Raw genomic sequence first — 23780 nt, 5'->3', positions numbered from 1 at the left:
AGAAGGAAGGAGATATTTAAGATAGTAGTTTGGGGGAAAGGGATTTTTTTTGGTGGGGGAGGAGGAATTAAGGGAGACCTGAACATGTTTGTTCGGGGGGAGAGGAAGAGAGAGGAAGACCTTGGATATAAGAGGGAGATGTATTGAAACCAGTTTTTTGTAGAACATGGGAAGAGAATGAGATCAAGGGCGTAATTGGCAGATTTTGACTTCACAAGGAGGAAGGCCATCTCATCCTCTAACAGGATGGAAGAAGGAGAAGGTACTTAATGGCATAGGGAAATCTTAGAATGTAAACAAATAGATTGCAGAATTCACCATGAATATACTCAGTCTTCTCAGGAAAGTAGATGGTCAGATGTTGGGATGGGGGTGGGATGGAATTGGGGTCTTAAGAAGGGGGAAAAGGTTTGGGATGGCCACCATGGGATCTAAGACAGAGTGTTAATCAGTGGATGAAAAGTATATTGTGGTGAGCTTAGAGAGCATGAATTTATGGTGATCCTTTTTAACTTCACTTACTCCAGTGGTGGCAAGAGGCTTAGGAAAGATGAAAACTGATGGAGCTGAGAGTCCAAAAGACATTTTGTTTACATTATGTGAATAGCTCCAGACAGTGATGATGAAGTTCTACATTAATGTTTTACAAAATTGCAGAGATACTGTTGACCATATGTGGGTCCACATTGACTCACGGGCTAAATTTATCTTTTAATGTGAAAGAGTTAGCCTTTAAATTATTAGTCAGAATATCTAGTATTCAAGGAAATTTACTCCATATAAACTTCTTTATCTCAGCGAATAGATGAGGTGGACATTGACGTCAAGGCGGCCACGTGGTACGGTGGGGTGAGATTGCTGGACTTTTAACTCGGGAATGCCTGACATAAATACTACCTATAAGACTCTGGGCAAGTCATTTAATTTCTCACAGCCTCAGTTTTCTCATTAGTAAAATGGAAATAATAATAGCACCTACTTCACAAGGTTGTTGTGAGGATGAAATGATATAACCCATTTTGCAAACTGTAATGTACTACATACATATGGCTATTATCAAAGAAATTCATTTTATCATTTTTAGTGACGGTGGTGAAAGATAATTAAGTTTGGAGACTGAGTACTTCAATATGTAAAGCCCACCCCCTAGAGTAGTATTATTTTAGTTCCAGTTGAAATCCTACTAAATGTGAAAAGGAAAGACATATGTTGAATTTAAAGGAGAGAGCTTATGACTTTGCCCTTAGTAACTGGGGTCATCATGGCAAAACAATGAAATTAGAAGAATCTACTGCCCACCATCAAAGCCTTATTCAATAAGATTTTGCCAGGGTTAGGGTTGTTGATGCAAAACATTGAGATATTTCTGTATCCCACATATAGTTGCCAGGAGGACATCTTATTGACAAGAAAAATGTGATTATATAGGTCCACAATGTTTAAAACAGTCATGTCCTAGAAATTACATTGACGGTGGTGTGAGTGAGTATTGATTTTACTATTATTACATTTAGATTTTAATTTCGTTATATTAGGTAGCATGGAGTAGTAGATAGGGAGCTGGCCGCAAAGCTACAAAGACCTGGGTTCAAGCCATACCTCTGAGAGATACTAATCATGTTCAAATATTTACTTTCTTATTGCCCTAAGCAATTGTCTGAGACTACATGTTTCAGTAAAGGTGCAGACCTACATGGATAAAGGTCATTCCTGGTGTCAAAGAAATCACAGGCAGGTCCAATTCCTATCCCTATCATTATATTTATATTTTAATATTATACAGTATTATACAACATAAAATAAAAATGAGAAGCAGCATAGATTTGAACATTCATTGTTTATTATGATACATAAAAACCATTATGTGAAAAAAACTGTACTTTTTAAATGATGTAAGCAATTTCTATATGCAGCTACAATCCCATATTTACTGTCTGATTTAATAATTCAAAAAAGCAAACGCGTTTCTCTGATAAGTTCAAATTGCCTTTTTTCCTTATCTTGGAATTTTATTACCTTATTTTTCAACCCTTCCTCCTTTCTGTCTTTCAGATAAAGACCATCTTAAGTGGCTTTATTATAAGAGGCTACTTGGGGAAGTGGACGCTCTTAATCAAAACTGTTACCTTAGTCCTGGTGGTATCTTCTGGCCTCAGCCTTGGAAAGGAAGGCCCTTTAGTACATGTGGCTTGTTGCTGTGGCAACTTCTTCAGTAGCCTGTTTTCCAAATATAGCAAGAATGAAGGAAAGAGGAGAGAGGTGAGTTGGAGTCAGCTTTTCTTGGTAGCTGACTCTCCTTCTTCCACACAGTTTCACTGATGATCTCGGCACTTACATGTAAATATTTATATTGTAGGTACTTTCAGCGGCGGCTGCTGCTGGGGTCTCTGTCGCCTTTGGTGCCCCCATTGGAGGTGTACTTTTCAGTCTTGAAGAGGTGAGAACAAACAGTTTAGAGGACTAATGGTTTGGGTGAGGGTGGACAGAAGGGTGGGTTGGGTGTTGTCAAGAAATGTTTTGATGAATGTTGAAACAATAGAATATACTTCTGAATTTCCTAGGCTTAGTTAGGTTTAAGGAAAATTATGCAGAAGTTAGTTGTAGGTCATCAACCAGCTTGTATCTTTTTTGATTTTAAGAATTAATTTTTGCTATTGTATAATGGTTCACATGAAAGGAAAAAAAAACCCAACAACCTTTCTTTATCCATAATGAAGTCTTCTCTTGGGATTTAAGTCTTTTTTTTTTTTTAAACTCTTAGAATAAGTCCTGGGGGATTGCTTTCGTACTAGGAACCATATCGCACCATGACTAAACAGTGGTTGCAGCTTTTCCTTTTATTCCTATCTTTTCAAAATGGTAGTGAATCAAATTAAAAACAAAACAGAACTTAGAAACTAAATAAAAATTTCTGATTATAATTTTAGATTTGGTTAAGTTCGTTTAAGTGTTTTTTGTTGATGTATCTTCTTCATAACTAAAATCAAACGAGTGAGTTAGCTGTTGTGTTTGGGGCTTATAACATTTTTTTGAGTGATAAGCACCTGAATGTAAATAATAGGATAAACCACAAGATGTTAGAATTTGGGAGACCTTAGTGATCACTTAGTCCACCCTGTTCACTTTACATATGAGGAAACTGAGTCCAAGAGAGGTAAAGTTATTTGCTCAACGTGCTGAATAAATGTGGATAACTAGGTGGCACAATGAATAGAATTCAAAGTCTGGAGTCAGGAAGATCTGACTTCAAATTTGGCTTCAGACACTTACTAGCTGTGTGACCCTGGGCAAGTCACTTAATCTTGTTTGCCTCAGTTTCCTCATCAATGAACTAGAGAAGGAAATGGCAAACCACTCTAGTATCTTTGCCAAGAAAATCCCAAATGGGATCATAGAGAGTTGGACATTACTGAAATGACTGAATAATAACTGAATAAATGTAAGTTACTATTATTCTATAATGGTATTTATTATCTGTAATACCTACATATCATATAATATATAATATAATATTATCTATAATAATAATAATTTTTTGCCTATGGTAACAGCCACTTTGTGAAAGATGTAGGCCTATTTGTCATGATTCTAATCTAGCATCCTTTCAACCTTATTGTCATGCTTGTTGGCCTGAGATGCAAATTTTATCTTTCTCCTGGCTAACCTCTCATTATCTCTATTTATTTGTTTCAGGTCAGTTACTACTTTCCCTTAAAAACTCTCTGGAGGTCATTTTTTGCTGCCCTGGTGGCTGCTTTTACACTGAGGTCCATCAATCCCTTTGGGAACAGCCGTCTGGTTCTCTTTTATGTGGAATACCACACACCCTGGTACATGGCTGAACTTTTCCCCTTCATCCTACTTGGTGTCTTCGGAGGTCTCTGGGGGACCCTTTTTATTCGCTGTAACATTGCCTGGTGTAGAAGACGAAAGACCACACAGCTAGGAAAGTATCCTGTGTTGGAGGTCATTGTGGTGACAGCCATCACCGCCATAATTGCCTACCCTAATCCATACACTCGCCAGAGCACCAGTGAGCTCATCTCTGAGCTGTTCAATGATTGTGGAGCCTTGGAGTCTTCCCAGCTCTGTGATTACATCAATGACCCCAATATGACCAGGCCCGTTGATGACATTCCTGATAGACCAGCTGGGCCTGGGGTTTACACTGCGATGTGGCAGCTGGCTTTAGCCCTCATCTTCAAAATCATCATTACAATATTTACTTTTGGCATGAAGGTAAGGAAGAAGGAAGCGAGATAGTGACCAACCTGAAAGGTCTGGGTGAACTGCCTGATATAGAGGGGAAAAAAAGAAACGTAATTAGAAACTGGGACAACCACTGATTGACAGTGGTACCAGGTAGAAGGAACTAGACTGTGTATTTATCTTAGCTTATCTCTTGGTGAATGTACATCATTAGCTGCTGAACTATACTTTCAAAGGCAACATAGATATTTCTTGTGAGACAAAAGCCCAAATTATACAAGATTTAGAATGATGGTGTTAATGAGTTATGGCCACTATCAGAGAGAGAGGAGAATCCAAGTCTGGTTGGAACATTTGGTAAAAAACAAAAACAAAAACAAAAAAACAGCTCCCCCTCATACAATCTATTACTTGAGGAAAACTCTTAAAAGTTTTCCCCAAACTCCCAGTAACATAGGCAGCAATTTGAATCATAAAATAATAGAATCTTAGAGTTATAGGAAATCTTAGAAGACATCTATTACAATCCCTTTACCACCTCAAATAATAATAAAGAAAAGAGTGGCTTCTGTTAAAAACTCTTCATTAATTTCCCGTTTCCTTAGTCAAGGTCACTTAACCTTTCAGGGCCTTGCTTTACTCCTTTATAAAGATGAGGGGATTGGATTTGATCTTTTAAGTCTTTTCCAGTTCGAAAATATTGCATGATTTCATGCTTTGTGAGGATGTCATGGTGAGGAGAGATAACTGAGAAGGAACGTAAGTGCCCAACTGAGGCACACCAGGGACTCAACATAAGTGCTCAAATGATCACAAGTAAGGCATTTTGTTGATCACATGTAAGTGTGTGTGGCCCCCGCAGAGGGCACACCGTGACCATGCTGGTTCAGGTGTACATTGGGCCCGGTTCTCCTGGATTTCTCCCCTTATATCTGATTGTTGTTGGGTAGATTCACAGGGGCTGGGTGGGATGGGGACCCTTAGTTGTGGTCAATCAATGGGTGGTCTGGATTGTGACTCACCTTATCAGCCACAAGGACGTTGTGATTAGTAAAGTTTGCTGTTTTACACACCTGGATTAGATGAAGTTTGCTAAACTGGTAGTTGCTGACCTTGCATTTCTAACTCTAAATGGAGCTAAACAAGCCAGTTATTGGGTACCTAGGAAATACCTAGAATATATGCAGGTCAGTCAGTGGTCAAACATGGAGTCACTTCTGTCAGCTAGATCCTAGCAAAAGGTCAGTGCTGATATGATTATATTCTATCCAGTTAAAAAAAAATTTATTAAATGCTTGCTGTTTTCCAGGCATTATGCTATGTTGTGGATATAAAAATAAAGAAGAAACAGTTTCCTGCTGTCAAATAACTTACATTTTACTGGATTGTGGGGATTATAAACTCTCTAATTCTATGTAGTGGCAGGGATGCTAGATAGGACCTGGTTTTCTGTTGAATAACTAGATGGTTTGTGAAGTATGGATCACAGTAGGCTAGATGTAGTTAGTTGAGTTTTTGGTCACCTAACCAATCAAACTAATTAACTGTTGTCCATAATCATCTAGATATAATATTGATCCATAAAAATTTGACGATATTTTAATGGATTTTGCAGTATTGAATACTTACCATCTCCAAATTACATAGAATAAAAAACTTTCAAAATATAGAGACATACAGAAGGAAATTAAAACCTTGGGGAAGACAGGTTATTGCCATCCTTGTTCTGTTTCCTGCTGGAGTTGTCCCAATGATGCTTTCAGTGAGTCTACAGAAAATGAGTTTATATCTCGATAGTATTTAATTACAAAAAACAGTCAGGGGTTGTAGGATCATTCGTTTAGAAAAGGAAGAGCCCCTAGAGGCCCTGGAGTTCTACCTTTTTCATTCATTCTGAACATTAAGTAATAAAAAGGATACTGACTTTTCATAGGGCCATCTTTATTTGAGCCCACTCAAAAAATTAAAAATGATGATAGCCAATATCTCAATTTTCTATAAGACATTATGATTTCCAGAGTGCTTTACATGTGTTATCTTATTTGATCCTCATAGCAGCAGCATAGATAGATTGATGGACTTGGAATCAGGAAGACCTGGGATAGAATCCTACATCAGACACATGCTAGCTATGTGACCTTGGGCCAGTAACCTCTTGGACTCAATCCCTTGGGTAAATAACCTCTTGGACTCAGTCTCATAATCTGTAAAAAGGTGATAATAATTGTATCTCTCTCAATAGGAACTACAAAGGATAATGTAACTGAGACCCCGAGAGATTTAGTGATTTGCCCAGGGTCAAGAAGCTAGTAAGTAGCTGAAACTGGCTTCTAACCTAGGTCTTCCTGACTTCAAGTTCAGTGGGTCTAGTTGGAAAAAATTTCTCACCTAGTGGCCAACCTTTTGGTGGTGATGGACCTTCTCTAAACTTAGCTAGGCTTGTCCTCCTATGACAAAAACACAGTGCATAATGCAATTCCTTAGCCATCTGATATTCCAAGCCTTTTTTTCACTTGGTACAATCTGTATAGTCTCTGAATAAACCAGTCAGGGTAAGAGCCACGCAAAGTCTCACATTCTTTACAATATATACATTGACCCATTCCAGTCTTTCTAGCTGCTGGTACTACCTTCTATCTACTCTTCCCTGCCGAAGGAGTGGGGAGGGAGGTTTTGGGGGAAGAGGGAGAAGACAAAACCCTTGCAACAAATACTTATAATCAAGTAAAACAAATTCTTGCATTGGCCATGTCCAAGAAATAGATATTTCTTTGTGTACCTTGAATTTGTCATGTCACTGTCTGGAGGTGGTAGATCATCGTGCTTCATCATAAGTCCTATGGAATAAAGAATGGTTACTGTAGTGGTTAGAGCTCTTAAATCTTTCAGAGTTTTTACAGTGTTGTTGTTATTGTATAAACTGTTTTCCTGGTTCTGCTCCTTTCACCCTGAATCCGCTCATACAAGTCTTGTCAGGTTTCCCTAAAACCATCCCTTTCATTATTTCTTCTAACGCAGTAGTATTCTATTACAGTTACGTACCATAATTTGTCCAGCCATTCCTTGATTAAGAGGCACCCCCATCGTTTCCACTTTTTCTTTGCTGCTATAAATATTTTTGTACACATGGTTCCTCTTCTTTCTTTCATCTCTTTGAGATATAGGTTTAGAGTGTTGTTGTTGTTGTTTTTTAATCTTTTTACTCTTCTATGCCTTACTACAGCCAAAAGCTAATGAACTAAAACTCTTAATGTAAGCAAGGGCTGTATTTATGGAGCTTGGTCCAAGTTACTTCCTGTCAGGCAGGGATCCTTAGAGAGTACTGGGTTTGCAGGAGCTGTCCCCAGAGAATACATTTTAGTTGTTCCTGTTAAATAAAACCAGAGAAAACAGCTTTGTGTTTTTCAGAGCCCTTTTGTTAAAATTTGCCCTGAGTGAACTTCTAACAACAATTCCACAAAGAGACCAGCTTAGGAAAAGGACCTTTTTTCTTCTCTCAGACAATGGAATTGAGTTTTATCACTCCCTTTCAAGTCTATTTTTATGCATTGTTTCTTTTTGGCAAAAAAAAAATCAGGTTTATCTGGGTGTGTGTGAAAATCAAACTAGAACCTGATTTTTTTGTTTTTTGAAGGCTGGTACATTTGATTAAATGGCTGACTGAAGGTTTTGAGAGGATTGATCATCTCATCTCCAAGGGACTCATTTCTTACACTTCTGTGTAAGAATGATAGCATGCTTTTTGAAGAGATGCTCCCTGAGAGAGGATTCTAACCTTCTTTTTGACTTGCCTGGGATGAAATGAACACAGAGCAAGGTGAACCCCCATAAAGGACATGATTTCCTCCAAAGTGCCTCCAGCTTTAGGGATCAATGATAAGGAGTCAAAGATAGCTGCTTTTAGCTCTAATGCCTGTTCACTTTTGTAGTGCACTGATTGAGAACAGGAACAGGAATGATGTTTTTCATCATTTTCATCATGCTTCATGAACAAAGGTCAAAAGCAATCTCAAAATTTAAAGAAAAACAACTGAGAATAGAATCTGGTATGTTTTATAGTACCTTAAAATATCAATAATAAACTATCTTGAATGTATTTTTAAAATTTATAAAGGAAACTAAATCATTCAAGATAACAGTGATAACTGGCATTTATCACCCCCAGGTGATAAAAAAATTCCCATAGTTCCTTTTGCTTATACAGCACATTTGTTTCTTGCAGTGCCATCTCTAAAATGTTCAGAATTTTGTAGGAAAAATTGACAGGCTGGAGCAATTAGGGCTTTCTTTTAACTAAGGTTGAGTGGTTGTGTATTAAAGACAATTAATATTTTTAAAGTATTTTGGAAGATGGAAGGCTGCTGAGGAGAAAGGATGAGTTTCTTTATTTCACCTGTGAGCAGTCAGTACCCCTCCTTTTTCCTTTTTCATGCTGTGCTTGACATTTAATTTTAAAATTCATTCTAAATGACATAGAAAGGAGAGAAAGCAGCAGAAAATCTTTTATGGCAGAGGCTCATTTCTACATGTTATTTGCAGTTGGGTTTATTACTTCTGCAATCCCTAACAAGCAAATCAGAGATATTGAAGAAGAGGAAATGAAAGTGAAAATCTCTTCTTTCAAGGTAGTAGTGGGCTGTGTAGTACATTTTGAAAGTATTAGAAATCAGTTATAATGGAAAGGGCATTGGACTTGGGATCTAAGAAACTCACTTTGAATCCTGACTCTGCCACTCAGTAGCTGTGTGGTGTTAGAGGAGATATTCTTTGAACCTCTGTTCCTCATCTGTGAAACACAGAAGATATTTATATATGTGTGTATGTATGTATGTATGTGTATACACACACACACATATAAGTATGTATGTGTATGTATGTGTATACATACATACATATATGCATATATACATATATACACACATATAATATGTATTTCATGTGGCTATGCATATATATCTTCCATTTTACATGGTTATTTCTAGGAAAACTCATAGCAAACCTTGAAGTACATTCTATATGCCTGGAATACACTCTATCCTTCCTCATCTCTTTCTCTAGAATCCCTGACTTCCTTCAAAGCTCAGTTAAAGGGTTACCTTCTACAATAGTCCATTCTTGATTTCCTCGGCTACTAGTGTCTTCCCTCTGAAGTCACTTTATTTTTACTTTTTATATGTTTTGTACGCATCAGTAAACTCCTTCAGGCTAGGGACTGTTTCAATTTTGTCTTGTATCCTTAACAGCTAGCAGAGTGCCTGGCAGATGGTAGGTCCTTAATGAATACTTGTTGGTTATGTTATTATTATTATTATTATTATCCTCTCTTAGATCTAGATGTGAAAGGGATTCCAAAGGTCATTTAGTTCATAAATGGGAATTGTGGCTAATATTACATAACTGATTCAACAAGCTGAAAATTGTTTATCACTTTTTTATGTTGATTAACAAAACATTGTCTCTGTCTCTCTCCCTTTTTCTTTCTCTTCCTTTATTATATTCTCTCTCTCTTCCTCTTTTTCTCTCTGTCTCTAGGCTCTTTGTCTATCTCTTGTCTCTCTCTGTCTCTGTCTTTGTCTGTCTTTTGTAAGAAGGAACTGTCTAGGATTAAGAAGAAGAAAGTTGAAATTATGCTTCCTCCTAATTATAACCTTGTGATAGTTTGGTTGTTACGAGGGGTGAGTTCCTAAATGTTTAACAACCAGATTGAGGGTGACTAGTGGGAAAGATGTGTAGGATATACTTTTAGGTTTAATCTGCGCTATTAACATTTTTTCTATCACTTTCTTAAATCCAGATAATCCATAAAATAATAAATCAGACTGTGATTTGTAGCTTGAGCTGATTGGAGTTGACTGCAGCTCACTCCTGAGTATTCAAAATTCTCTGGGATATGTGGGACATTGCAGCCCTTATGCCTTAATGCCTTTCTTTTCTGCGTTTTATTGGAGATCCCTTCAGGCCTTTTCATTCCCAGCATGGCTGTGGGAGCCATGGCGGGCAGAATGGTGGGGATAGGAGTGGAGCAGCTGGCTTACCACCATCATGACTGGATCATCTTCAGGAACTGGTGCAGACCTGGAGCAGATTGTGTCACTCCTGGACTTTATGCAATGGTGGGAGCTGCAGCCTGCCTAGGTATGTTCTTTGTGGGGTGGGAGGAGCAATATGATTGGATTCTTCTTTACACTCATGTTGATCTTATGTACTTATGAAAGTTGGCTAGGAATTGTAGGGCCTCAGACATTCGGGCTTTGCTGTTCTAAATTGTCATTCTTATTCTTCTTTTGTTTCACCACATATAAAAGTGGGCCAGTCATCAAAGATTTTCAAGGCATGAATTTTCCACAGAGACTTCCCTAAAAGGCCCAATTGTGACATAAGATGTAGAGATGATCTGGCTTAGTGCCTTTGAGAGGTAGAAAATATTAATGCTGTTCTGGGACACAGCATAACCTTCTTAAGCTTTTTTGTTAACTGGTTTGGGAGTGACGACAGTAGGGCTTTAAACTTGGCTCTCTATCTGATTTGTAATCCCATTAGAGATGCTGAAATGAGGCTGTGGCTGTCCTTCGAAGGAATGATATTTTGTGTCTTTTTTGGGGGAGGGGGTCCGAGGTAGGGTGAGGTGAGTGAGACTTATCTAGATTTATCTTTTCTAGCTGTAGATAAAGAACAGTGCCTCTTGTTTGGATGCCAAGTTGTTAGCATCTCCTCTTCATCAATGGTGATATTATTCACACTGGGGAATGTTATCCTTGGTTTTTTGATTTGGCAATCCACATATAAACTTGTGTGGTTAAAATAAATTATTCACTTAAAGCCTCTTTTCTCTTTATACTTGCTTCTTTGGTAACTTTCAATCATTGATTTATATGATGACTCCCAGGGGCAACTGAGGTAGCCCAGTGGATGGAATAGAGAGTCAAGAAGACCTGAGTTCAAATTCAGACACTTAGTAACTGTCTGACCCTGCACAAGTCACTTTAATCCTGTTTGCCTCAGTTTCCTCATCTGTAAAATGAGCTGGAGAAGGAAATGGCAAAACCAGCCCAGTGTCTTTGCCAAGAAAACTCCAAAAAGGTTCATGAAGAGTCAGAAATGACTGAAGATGACTAAACAACAACATAGATGACTCCTAAAGCTCTGTATTTGGCCCCGGAGAAGATCTCTCCCCTGAAGTCTAGTCCCGAACTTCCAAGTGGACATATGACATCTTCATGGGGATGTACCAATAATGCCAATGATCTGCCCACAATATAAGTCACCAAGCTAATTTACTAAGTGCTAAATTATAAATTTCTTAGCTTTTCATTCAAAACTCTCCACAGCTCCAGCCTGCCTTTCTACACTTATCTCATGCACCATTCCATGTAGTCCATGAACCAGCTAAATTGGACTGTTTGCCATTTCATAATTTTGTCTTGGGGCAGGTAGGTGGTGCAGTGGATAGAGTGCCGGGCCTGGGGTCAGGAACACTCATCTTCCTGAGTTCGGATCTGGCCGTCAGACACTTACCAGCTGGCATTCCTTGCCACCCTGAGCAAGTCACTTAACCCTATTTGCCTCAGTTTCTTCTTCTATAAAAATGGGGTCGTGAAAGAAATAGCAGATCACTCTAGCATCTTTGCCAAGAAGATCCCAAATGGGGTCACAAAGAATCAGACATGAGTGAAAAACAAAAAAACACTGCATTTTTATGCACTGGCTACATTGCCTAGAATGGACCTCTACTACATCTCCTATTGAAATCTGTTTCTTCCTTCAAGGCCCAGCTCAGATTTATCTGTTTCATGAAACATTCCCTGCTTTCCTCTTCTCCTCCCCTTTGCTGGAAGGGAACCCTTCCTTCTTGAATCTCTCCTGCCACCCTGGTGTCTTCTGTATACTTAGCCATATTCTGACTGCTCTTAATAGATAGTTGTGAACATGCCTTATCCTTTCTCTTCCCAAATAGATTATAAGTGCTTTAAGGCAGGGTCTGTCATTTCATTTTTGTATTCCTAGGATTGAGTTTAATACCTTGCACAAAAGCAAACGCTTAATAAGAAAGTGTGATACAGTGGAAAGAAAGCTGTATTTGGAGTCAGAGGAGCTGGTTTCAGATCTAGGCTTTGCCACTTAGTACCTGGGTGCCCTTGCACAAGTCTCCTTACCTCCATGAGTCTCAGTGTTCTCATCTGTAAAACAAAAAGGTTGCATTAGATGGTCCCTTCCAGTTACAAAACCATGACCTGATAGCAAGTTCCAATACATATGTACAGAATAGAATTGAAATGCAAGAGTTATTTATATAATTCCTGGTGGATTTCATTTAAATGTCATGAGTATTGATTCAAAGCCCTACCTGTTGAACTGTGTATAGAAGCTTTAGGATAGTAAGTGAATTCAAAAACGAAGAACAAACAATAAATGAGTCCCTTCGTGAAATCCTCTCATCAAAACAAGACAGTCTTGCATAACAACATTTTAAAGTGAATTTAGACATTTTCCACAAGTTCTCATTATTTTGCTTTGAAGCCAATCATGGGGGATGGTTTCATTTACAATAGTCTGACAGACTATTGACTGGAGATACCTTTTCTGACAACAGTGACAGGAGATACAAAGACAGGAATTTGTTCGCTAGTATGCCAGCTGTGGCAATGTCAGAAATTTTAGTCTTTTTCATCCATTTATTGAAAGGTATATTAAAATGGTATATAAATATGGTTGATTACTACTGTTGCTGCTGTTATGACTATTACCCCTTGTTAATAGTACTGCATGTAGTTAATATTTGGTCACATCAGGTTTATTAATGTACTGTAAATTCTTAGGAGTGGTAGCCTATGGTAGCCCTGAAATCTATTAAGGGCTTATCAGTATTCTTACATTAAATGACTAATAATCTTAATCTTTTTAGGAGTGCCAAGGAACATAATTTCTGGTCCAGGTGTTCAGGTGGTTAGGTAGATGGGGGTGGATATGGTCAGTAACATTACTCGGCTTATTCTGGGTATGGGGGGATGAACTCCAATTTGTTAAATCAGAAACCTTTATAATTCATACATCAAAAACAATCAGCGAGGCAATCAGTCTTTGTGGACGGTTTCTCAGGGGAACAGTGCGTGAGCCACACAGATGACCTGTAGATGAATGGCGAAGAGTGAGTTCAGTGACTCAGTTTGAGATAACTTATTTCTCCTTTAAACTGGAGGCCCTGGATCAGAAAATTGGGCAGGACTTTTCTTTTTTTATATATAGTAATAGTGACTAATTATTTATATTGCATTTTCAGGCTGCTAGGTGGGCTTGGAGTCAGGAAAACTCATCTTCCTGAGTTCAAGTTTGGCCTCAGACACTCACTAGCTGTGTGACCCTGGGCAAGTCACTTAACCCTGTTTGCCTCAGTTTCCTCATCTGTAAAACGAGCTGAAGAAAGAGATGGCAAAACCACTACAGTATCCTTGCCAAGAAAACCCAAAATGGAGTCACAAAGAGTCAGACACAACTGAAACGACTGAAGAAGAGCAATATCACATTTTAGTTTGCAAAGCGCTTTTTATACATAATCTCATTTCCCCTTCACAGTAACCTCATGAAGTAGCAATTAAAGATGTTATTATTCCAGATTTACAAATAAGGAAATCTAGTAAATGATGGACAGGATTTAAACCTGGGCCTTCCTGAATTCAAGTTCAGAATTCTATCCTCCATGCTATGTTGCCTTCTAGTATATATAATTTTTGTAGATTGCTGCACGATCCATGCCTTTGTATTACGATGGGAATCAAAGTTGAGGCCACATAATATGGTGGAAACATAATATGTATTTGGAGTCAGAGAACCTGCATTTGAATCCTGGCTCTTTTGTCATTAACTACGTGATATTGAGAACCATCACCACTTTTCAGGTTCTTAATTTTCTCATATACAAAATGAAGGAGATTGTCTAGACAAGCCCACGTCTCTTTTGGCTGCAAATCCTCCGAAACCTTGGAGCCTAATCTGATTAGTTTTTCTTTTCTTTGCAGGTGGAGTTACCCGAATGACTGTTTCGTTGGTGGTGATCATGTTTGAGTTAACAGGAGGTCTGGAGTACATTGTACCACTAATGGCAGCAGCTGTGACGAGCAAGTGGGTGGCAGATGCATTTGGAAAAGAAGGAATCTATGAGGCACACATCCACTTAAATGGTTACCCATTTCTAGATGTGAAGGATGAGTTTACTCACAGGACACTGGCAACTGATGTCATGAGGCCCAGGCGTGGGGAGCCGCCACTTTCCGTGCTCACTCAAGATAGCATGACAGTGGAAGATGTGGAGACGCTGATTAAAGAGACGGATTATAATGGCTTCCCTGTGGTGGTTTCCAAAGACTCAGAGCGGCTCATTGGTTTTGCCCAGAGGAGAGAACTCATTCTTGCCATAAGTGAGTAAAGAGAATGAACCTAATATTTACTAAGAAGCTAATAGTGGTGTTAGCATCAAATGAAAATGTGAAAAACAAATTATTTATAAGTAATGAAGAATCAAGATTTGGAAAAACTTTTTTAAGTGAAGCGAGACTTAATTCACTTAGTTGCTGACTTATAAATGCCCACCTTACAAATGACCCATGTAATAAACCTCTGCTCTGAATCCCTCTCCTATTCTGGGTTCTGGCCCATGGCCCTATCACCACATCAGATTAGTTCATAAGTGGAGGCAGGGAAGAATCCATGAAAATCAGGGACTGCTTACTCCTAGGTACGGTAATCTCTTTCCTCTAACTATCATTCTCCCACTTTTCCTGAATTTTTTCACTTTACTTTGTTCCATAATCATAAATTTTTAAAAATTAAAGGTTTATCTGTGTTAATCGATGTCTCCTTTTGATAATACAGATATCATTAGAGAGCTGTAATATTCATTAATTCATTAGCATGAATTAATTAAGTTGGAATGTTTTCCACCTAATACCTGTTTTTGCTGAAAGAATGGGAATTTTTATTAGCAGAGAAGATATACTGGGTGGTTTGTGCAGTGTCAAGGTACTTGGGTACCCAAGGAGAGTGGTTGTAGGAGGTAAGAGAGAAATAGAGTTGGGAAAGTGTAGGATAAACACTAAAACTCAGGAAATGAGTCTTCCTCCTCCTTCCCCTCCCCTTTCTGTACTCCCCACTGTTAGTTCTCAGGCTAGGATTATTAGCACAGTAGTTAACCTATAGCACTTGTCCTCACACATTTAAAATATAGATACGTAAATAAATGAATGCATAAACATTTATTAAGCGCTTACTGTATGCTAAGCACTGTGCTAAGCATTCAGGATACAAATTTAAGAAATGTAACGCAATTTCTGTTCCATGGGAGCTTATGTTCTAACGGGAGGGGAAAGTACAGAAAAGGAAGTTGGAAAGTAGGAGACATTCCCATGGCATGATTTGGATATAGTTGTGAGTTGGTAGTCTGGTTCTATATAAGATAAGATGGTAGCTTGCCTATCAGCCTATCAGAGCCCAAGGTGGTTCTAGGAGAAGAGTCCAGGGCGTGATAGTGGAGGAAAAGGTGGGGGTTAGAAGATGAGACTGATAGCTGGAGTGGTCAGACAGATAGGAGGAGAATGAAGAGAGATACAAATCAAGAAAACCCTAAGGGGACTGGAGGAGATGGTGACCAGCCTTGTCAAAGCCTTTAGACAGGGCAAGAAGGATGAGGATTGAGAATCACTGGTAATGTATGTGTTTCTTCAGATAATATGCTCTCAGTCCTAAATGATCCATTTACAATTGAGCTTTTAGAATAGAACCTGAATTTTAAGCTGGGAATTGCTTGTACATGGATAAGATTCATTTTGTTAATTTTTTGTGGAGTTCAAATGAGCTCAGATGTGTTATTGTTCTTTGTTATATACTTCACTTCTTATCTGAGGAAATGAGTCTGTAAGAGGATTTTCTTTTAGCATAAAACCAGAAGCACTTAGTAACAGTAATCTGATAAAAGTTTCAAATCTGCTGACTTAGTAAGGGATAATACCTTTTGGATTCATACATAAAAGTCATAAAACTTTTAAATCAGGTGCTTTTGAATGAGAGAACTATCTTTTAAATAAAGTATAATTCCAATGAGTTGGGCAGCTAGGTGGCAGAGTGGATAGAGCACCAACCTTGGAGTCAAGTAGGTTCCTCTTCCTGAGTTCAGATCTGGCCTCAGACACTTCGTAGCGATGTGATCCTGGGCAAGTTACTTAACCCTGTCTGCCTCAGTTTCCTCATCTGTAAAATGAGCTGGAGGAAGAAATGGCAAACTGCTGTAGTATAGTTGCCAAGAAAACCCCAAAAGAGTTCGCGAAGAACTGGACATGACTGAAATGATTGAACAACAGCATCTATTTTAGTACATAAAGGATCAATGATTTCTTCAGGGAAGAAGTCAGATAATTCTTCTAGGGTTGACTGAGGCTTATAAAGGTTAAGTAATCCTATGATTTTATGGTTTCCTCTTAGTTTCCTTCCATGTTAAGGAGCCTGGTTTTTTTGTTAGTCTTATCTCACATAGAAGCACCTATAGATTCTTGACCACTTTAGTTGCTTTTCACTTGGCCTTCTCCAGATCCATTTTTTCTTGGGGGATGCCAGGCAGAGCTATAGTCAGTATTCATATTCAGCTTTACCATGATTTTGTACAGTGGTAGAACAATGTCTTCCCTTTTGATCTTTCTAATTCTTTTCGTGATGATTATCAGCATTAGGCTTATAGAAGCATAGATTGAACTCTGGAAGGGACCTTAGAGGACATCTTCTTCAATCTACTTATTTTACATATGAGGAAACTGAGACTCAGAAGGGTGAAGTAACAGGTAGAAGGTACAGTAGATAGAATGCTGGACCTGGAGTCAGGAAAAACCGAGTTCAAATATAATGTCAGACACTTACTAGGTGTATGACCCTGGGCAAGTCACTTAACCACTGTCTGCCTCAGTTTCCTCATCTGTAAAAATGGGGATAATAATAGCACTTTAAATATCAGTATTGTTGTGAAGATCAAATGAGCTGGTATTTAAAAAATGCTTTGGTCTTCCAACTACAAATCCTGGATCCTGAAGCTGTTGACTAATCATGACTGTATCATGGCTGATGACCTGAACCTTTCTTGGAACTATATTTATTTTCAACCATAATGGGACAGATAGCTTTATGTTATAAATATAAGATATAAGAATATAATATAATATGATATGATATGATATGATATGATATGATATGATATGATATGATATAATATAATAATCCCTAAACATAGGCCTGAAGACTCTACTGCCATTTTCTTAGTACATTTTTATTACAAGATCATTCTGCTGTTTTATTCTGGTCAGCTTAGCACTTCAGTATCTGTGAAAACTTGGTGTCATTTGCACACTTGGATAGTTGACTATGTGTTCTCCTTTTGGTATGACATACAAAAATGTTCCATAGACTTGTCTCAGACCATCCCTGATGAATTCCACTATTCTCTGACCAGAAAAATCCTTTTTTATATTTACCCTCTGTTTTCTATCTGTAAGCCACTTTCTTATTCTTGTTTAAAAAGAAAAAGCTCTTCTCAAATCCATGGTGAATCAACTAAAAAAAATAAAGCTTTTTGAAACTCAATAAAAGCATATCCACTAGTTTCCCCTTACCTACTCTATCAGTGATGTCAGACGTAATTTCATCTGACAGAAACCATAGTGCTTTTCTCACCAAAGATTATATTTGCTTACATATTTGGGGTATCTTTTTTACATGTTAGGGATAAATATAGAATTGCATTATAATTCTTTTCACTCACATGGAGCCTGGGTTTGTTTGTTTTTAAATATTTTAATCAGATGTCCTTTTTAAATATACAGCCTCTCTAAGGACTTTTAAGCAAAAGGTACAATTTGAAAAACCTCACTAAAGTAATAAATGTCAGTGAATCAGCTACCCATTGTTTAGCTGAACTGGCACCTGCATAGAAACCACTGGCTAATTCCTGCTGAAACATATTCCTGTAATCAAGTGGTAAATAGTAATTATCATCAAATTGTTAGAGAGGGAATTTAGGTTTATGAACTGATAGCTGTCTAGGTAGCAATGTTTGGAATGTCTATAGACAAAAAAGTAAATGTAAACAATGTCTTTATGCTTTCAATCAGACAGGTAATATAACCTAGGGGGAAAGGTAGTAGTAGTGTTTACCCTTGAGCAATCAGAGATGCTTGTCTTCTTAGACTGTAGAGATAGACAGGAAAAGTCTACCTCCCCAGGTATAAGGGAGGAAGTTAATTCCCTACATTTGTGGAACTGTATGTCTTTTTGGGGTCATAGGAATGGGATCAGAATTGCAGAATTTTAGAGTTTGAGGGATCTCAGCAGTCCTTAGAGTTCAACCCACATCAGAACAACATGCATGCTAAATGGTCATTTAGCATCTTTGTGGTGGCCCCTTTGAAGCACTTTTGTTTAACTCCATTTGTTTGAGAGTTTTCCCTTACATCAAACCTAAATGTACCTCATTAGCTTTTACTCATTGCTCCTAGCTCTTCCCTGGGGTTCCCAACAGAGTCTTACCTCTTTTCTACATGGTAAGGAAGGAAAGAAAAAGAATAAGCATTTATATATATATATATATATATATATATATATATATATATGTTGCAGGCACGGTGCTAAGTGCTTTACAGATGCCTCATTTAATCCTCACACTCACTCGAAGTGGGTGTTATTATTATCCTCATTTTACGCTGAAGGAAACTTAGGCAAACAAATGTTAAATGACTCGCCCAAGGTCACATAGCTAGGAAGTGTCTGAGGCTGGATTTGAATTCAGGTATTTCTGTCTCCAGGCCCAGTGCTTTATCCATTGTTCTTCCTAGCCGCCCCAAAATATCCCTTCAAATACCAGAAGACAGATTTCATGTCTTCCCACACACCCTGAGTTTTCTTTTCTTTAGGTTAAATATTCCCAATTCCTTCCTTTAGCTGATCTTTGTATGGTATGTACTCAGATCCCTTTACCATGCTGGACACTCTCCAGGTTATCAGTGTCCTGTCTAAACTGTGGTACCCGAAACTGAACCAGATATCCCAGATGCTGTCTGACGAGGGCAGAGTAGAGGGGGTCTATCACTTCCTTTTTCTTGGAAGCTGTGTTTTGGTACAGTCCAAAATGCTAGCATTAACTAGTCTTGTTCAAAGTTGGTCTTACTCTTTTTAAAAAAAAATTATTTTTCCTTCAATTATAATTAAAAACTTTTGAGCTTAGTAATTACAGCAATTAGGGTCTGCCAGACATATGCTTTCACATGTTCCATCTCTCCTGCCTAGAATGTTCTCTCTCTTTATCATTGTCTGTTAGAATGTTTATTTTCCTGCAAGGCTCTGTTCAGGTGCCATACCTTCCATAATACCATCTCTCATCCTCCAATTGCTAGCATTTTCTCCTCATGCTTATCTATACCTTTGTTATATTCTGCCAGTCAAGTGGAAGCCACTTTGGGGTGGGACTTTGTCTCATTAGCATTTAGCACAGTACCTTGTGCGTACTAAGAACTTAATAAATGTTTGTTGAATTGCATTTAAAATAGGCAAAAGAAAAACTTTTTAAATTGTAGAATGTCGAAATTATGGCAAGTATCCTGGCTTGAAACCCTGGGATGTGGTATATTTTTTCAAAGGGATAAAATCTTCTGGATAAGGAAGGTTGTAAAGTTTTCTTCTCTGGAGCACTTTAAAAGAGGAGAGAACCCTTTTAGTGTGGGCAAGTCAAACAGAATTTAGTTTTTGGTCCAACAGTTTTGGACCTGTTATTTTACTTTTGTAAAGAATTCCTAGGGAGAAACCATCTCTATGGATGCAAGTCAGCAGCTCATTGATAACTTTTTGTCTTAGAAGGTTGTCTAGGACACTGAGAAGTGATTTGCTCATGATGACACCACTAGTATGGATCACAGGAAGGCCTTGAACCCAGGTCTTCTCGAATCCAAGGCCAGCCACTACAACACACATATAAAGTGCTTTCTCTGTAGGTATTTTCACATGTTTGAATGAAGATTTTTAAAGAGTCATTAATAAATGACTTCCGAAGTCCTATGGCTTCAAATCTAACACATTTGCAATTGTTGTTCAGTCGTTTTGGTTGTGCTAACTCTTTGTGACCACCCTTTGGGGTTTTCTTGGCAAAGATGATGGAGTGGTTTGCCATTTCCTTCTATTTGTATAGGGTTAAGTGACTTGCCCAGGGTCACACATCTAGTAAGTGTATGAGGCTCAATTTGAACTCAGGAAGATGAGTCTTCCTGACTCCACGCTGAGTACACTATCCACTATGCCACTTAACTACCTCATAAAACTTAAAAATTATGTAATAATTCTACATAATTTATAAGTTTTATAGAGAAAATTATTTTGGTTATTTATACTGATAAGTTACCATGATACTGTTAACTTACTATCAATATAGTTATTATTGATTCCATAAACATTCAAGATCAATTAGAATTTTTGCTTTCAGCTTCTGGTATTTCAAAGATTATATAATTCATATTAACAAATATGATTGAACACCAGCTACGTGCCTAACACTGCATTCATGTTGGGATTGCTAAGCTTTTTACTGTGTATCTTTAATGGTAACATGTCATACCGGATCGATCAAGAAATGATGTAAGAGAAAGACCTTGTTTCAAGTCCTGCCTATGACCCATATAGATGTGTGACCCTGGGCAACTGTTCAGCTTTTTTTTTTTTGGCTATGCAGTAGGGTTAAGTGACTTGCCCAGGGTCACCCAGCAAGTGAGTGTTATGTGTATGTGTCTGAGGCCGGATTTGAACTCAGGTTCTCCTGACTCCAGGGCTGGTGCTGTATCCACTGCGCCACCTAGCTGCCCCTCAGGCATCTTTCTAAAAATATGTTATAGATGAGTAGCCAATATGCAACAGTAGAATCATCCAGTCAGTAAATTTTTATTAAGTGCCTGCTGTGTGCCAAGCATTGTGCTAAGCACCAGAGGAACAAAGAAAGCCTTGTGGCAGGTTCTGCTCTCAAGGAGCTCACATTCTAATGGGGAAGATAACATGTGAACAGTTATGTCCAAATAAGACATGTACAGGATAAATTGAAATCAATATGGTAAGGCACTAGACATATGGAGGGTTGGGAAGGGCTTCTTGTAGAAGGTGGGATTTTAATGGAGACTTGAAGGAAGCCAGGGTAGCCAGAGGGTAGAGATGAGGAGGGAAAGAATTCCAGGGGCGGGGAACAGCCAGTGAAAATGTCTGGAGCTGAGATATGGTTTGTCTTGTTCAAAGAATGGGAAGGAAGCCAGTCTCACTGGATTGCAGAATATATGGTAGGGTATAAGGTATAAGAAGATTAGAAAGGTAGGGTTGGGAGGTGGGGAGGTTTAAAGAGATTTGGTTACTAAACAGAGGATTTTATATTTGATCCTGGAGGAAATTTCCACATTAGGAATTCCCTGTACCAATGAAATCACAGGTCCAGACACATTCTTCTCCCTGTCCCTTCCAAAAACTTTAATGTTACCATGTGTAACCAGATGGAATATTAAATTGTATAAATTATATAAATCTTCACTTTGTGTACATTTTTCTTTCTTTTTTTTCTTCCTTCCTTCCTTCCTTCCTTCCTTCCTTCCTTCCTTCCTTCCTTCCTTCCTTCCTTCCTTCCTTCCTTCCTTCCTTCCTTCCTTCCTTCCTTCCTTTTTCCATGATTTTACATGTATAATCTATATTGTATTGCTTACTTTTTCAGGGATGGGGTAGAGAAGGGAAGGAAGGAAGAATAGAATTTGGAATCCAAAACTTAAAAAAAAATTGTTTTAACATGTAATTGGGGAAAAAAATATTTTTAAAAAAAATTAAAAAAACAATTTCAGGGCCTCAACACAACTAGGAATATGCTGAGAAACCTATCATGCTAGGTTTGCTCATAATAGGTCATCTATAACAACCCCATAAGATAAGTTTTAAACATATCATTTGACCCATTGTTTTACAGATGAGGGAATTTTAGTTTTTGGTTAAGTGATTTATATGGTAACATGGCTTTTGTGTCACAAGAGGAATTCAGACCTAGGTTTTTCTGAACCCTACTTTAGTAGACAGTCCAACTGGCAATCGTAGTGCATGATATACAGAGGACCAGGGTTCTGTGTCTCCTCCTATATTATAAAGACTTAAAAATTTTTTTTATAATTCTTTTCTTTTTTTAGTATTTTATTTTTCCTCAATTACATGTAAAAATAATTTTCAACATTCATTTTAACAATCAACTTCCAATTTCCCCCTCACCCCCCCCATTGTGAAGGCAAGCAGTTTGATGTAGGTTATACATGTGTATTCATGGAAAAATATTTCCATATTAGTTGTGTTGTAAAAGAAAACATAGACCAAATAACTCAAGAAAAATAAAGTTAAAAAAAAAGTATGCTTCAATCTGTATTCAGACTCCCTTCAGTTCTTTCTCTGGAGATGGATAGCATTTTTCATCTTGAGTCCTTCAGGGTTGTCCTGGATCAGTGTATTGCTGAGAATAGCTAAGTCATTCGTAACTGATCATCTTACAGTATTGCTGTTACTGTGTAAAATGTTCTCCTGGTTCTACTCATTTCACTTTGCATCAGTTCATGTAAGTCTTTTCAGGTTTTCCTGAGAGCATCCTGCTTGTCATTTCTTATGGCACAACAATATCCTATCACAATCATATACCACAACTTGCTCAGCCATTTCCCAGTTGATAGGTATTCCTTCAATTTCCAATTCTTTGCTACCCACCAGAAAAGAGCTGGTATAAATATTTTTGTACATATAGGCACTTATTATAAAGAGTTTTCAGGGCAGACCACTTGCAAAGCCTCTGAAGCATTTTTATAGTGCTAATTCATGATCCCTTTTTATTTTTATTCCTTTGTGGGTTATGTGACTTGGGATTCATATGGCTTTGGATTTTATCATCTTATCAGTTAATATACATTAAATACTGTTATAGGTTCAAAGTTTCCATAAGATCAGAGTGTCATAGAATTTAGAATGGGAAAGATCTTGAACACTCCCATTTTATTGTTTTTGTTTTGTTTTGTTTTTTGTAGTACTCCCATTTTATAAATGAGGCAGTGAGCCCTAGAGAAGGTAAAAAAGTTTCCCAGGGACAAATGAGTAATGAGTAGCAGAGTTAGGATTTGATTCCAGGTCTTCTGAGTTCAATATGGACGTTCTTGATTATCTAGCATGTATACTCTGGCTACACTCTCTCAGGGCAGGACAGCTATAGTTTTCCTCAGAGTTCTCGGTTACCATGAAGGGTTTGTGGGGTATCTGTTCTCTGGCCATCAGCTTCAGCCCACACTAGCAATGATGCCCCCCTTTATTAGGGAGCCCGTGACTAGCACCCCAGTTGCATTGAACCACTTTTTCCTATGTAGCTTTTCCAAAGGGATATTTACCTCAGAGTTAGCAAGAACAAACTTACAAGTATTTCCACCAGAATCTGCAGGGCGTAGTGTTCTCTACACCCACTCACTTTTTTTTTTTTGATGGAAAAGACCTAAAACTTAGCTGAATTCCAA

The 23780-nt window shown here is 38.0% G+C and overlaps 1 protein-coding gene across 2 annotated transcripts in view; it reads left to right on the top strand.

Moving 5' to 3' along the window:
• CLCN4 (chloride voltage-gated channel 4) overlaps window positions 1-23780 on the top strand; it is a 106623-nt gene that overhangs the window by 56653 nt on the left and 26190 nt on the right. For both annotated transcript variants that reach the window (XM_021006237.2, XM_021006236.2), the window contains 5 exons: window positions 2053-2259; window positions 2357-2437; window positions 3694-4239; window positions 10158-10344; window positions 14223-14621. In XM_021006237.2, the coding sequence (XP_020861896.1) occupies window positions 2053-2259; window positions 2357-2437; window positions 3694-4239; window positions 10158-10344; window positions 14223-14621 (1420 nt within the window). The remainder of the gene's footprint in view (window positions 1-2052; window positions 2260-2356; window positions 2438-3693; window positions 4240-10157; window positions 10345-14222; window positions 14622-23780) is intronic.

Source organism: Phascolarctos cinereus, unplaced genomic scaffold, assembly GCF_003287225.1.
Source record: "Phascolarctos cinereus isolate Bilbo 61053 unplaced genomic scaffold, phaCin_HiC Scaffold_726;HRSCAF=1367, whole genome shotgun sequence".
NCBI lineage: Eukaryota > Metazoa > Chordata > Mammalia > Diprotodontia > Phascolarctidae > Phascolarctos > Phascolarctos cinereus.
The sequence above is the reverse complement of the archived record's forward strand: the minus strand, read 5'-3'. Positions and strand labels throughout refer to the sequence as shown.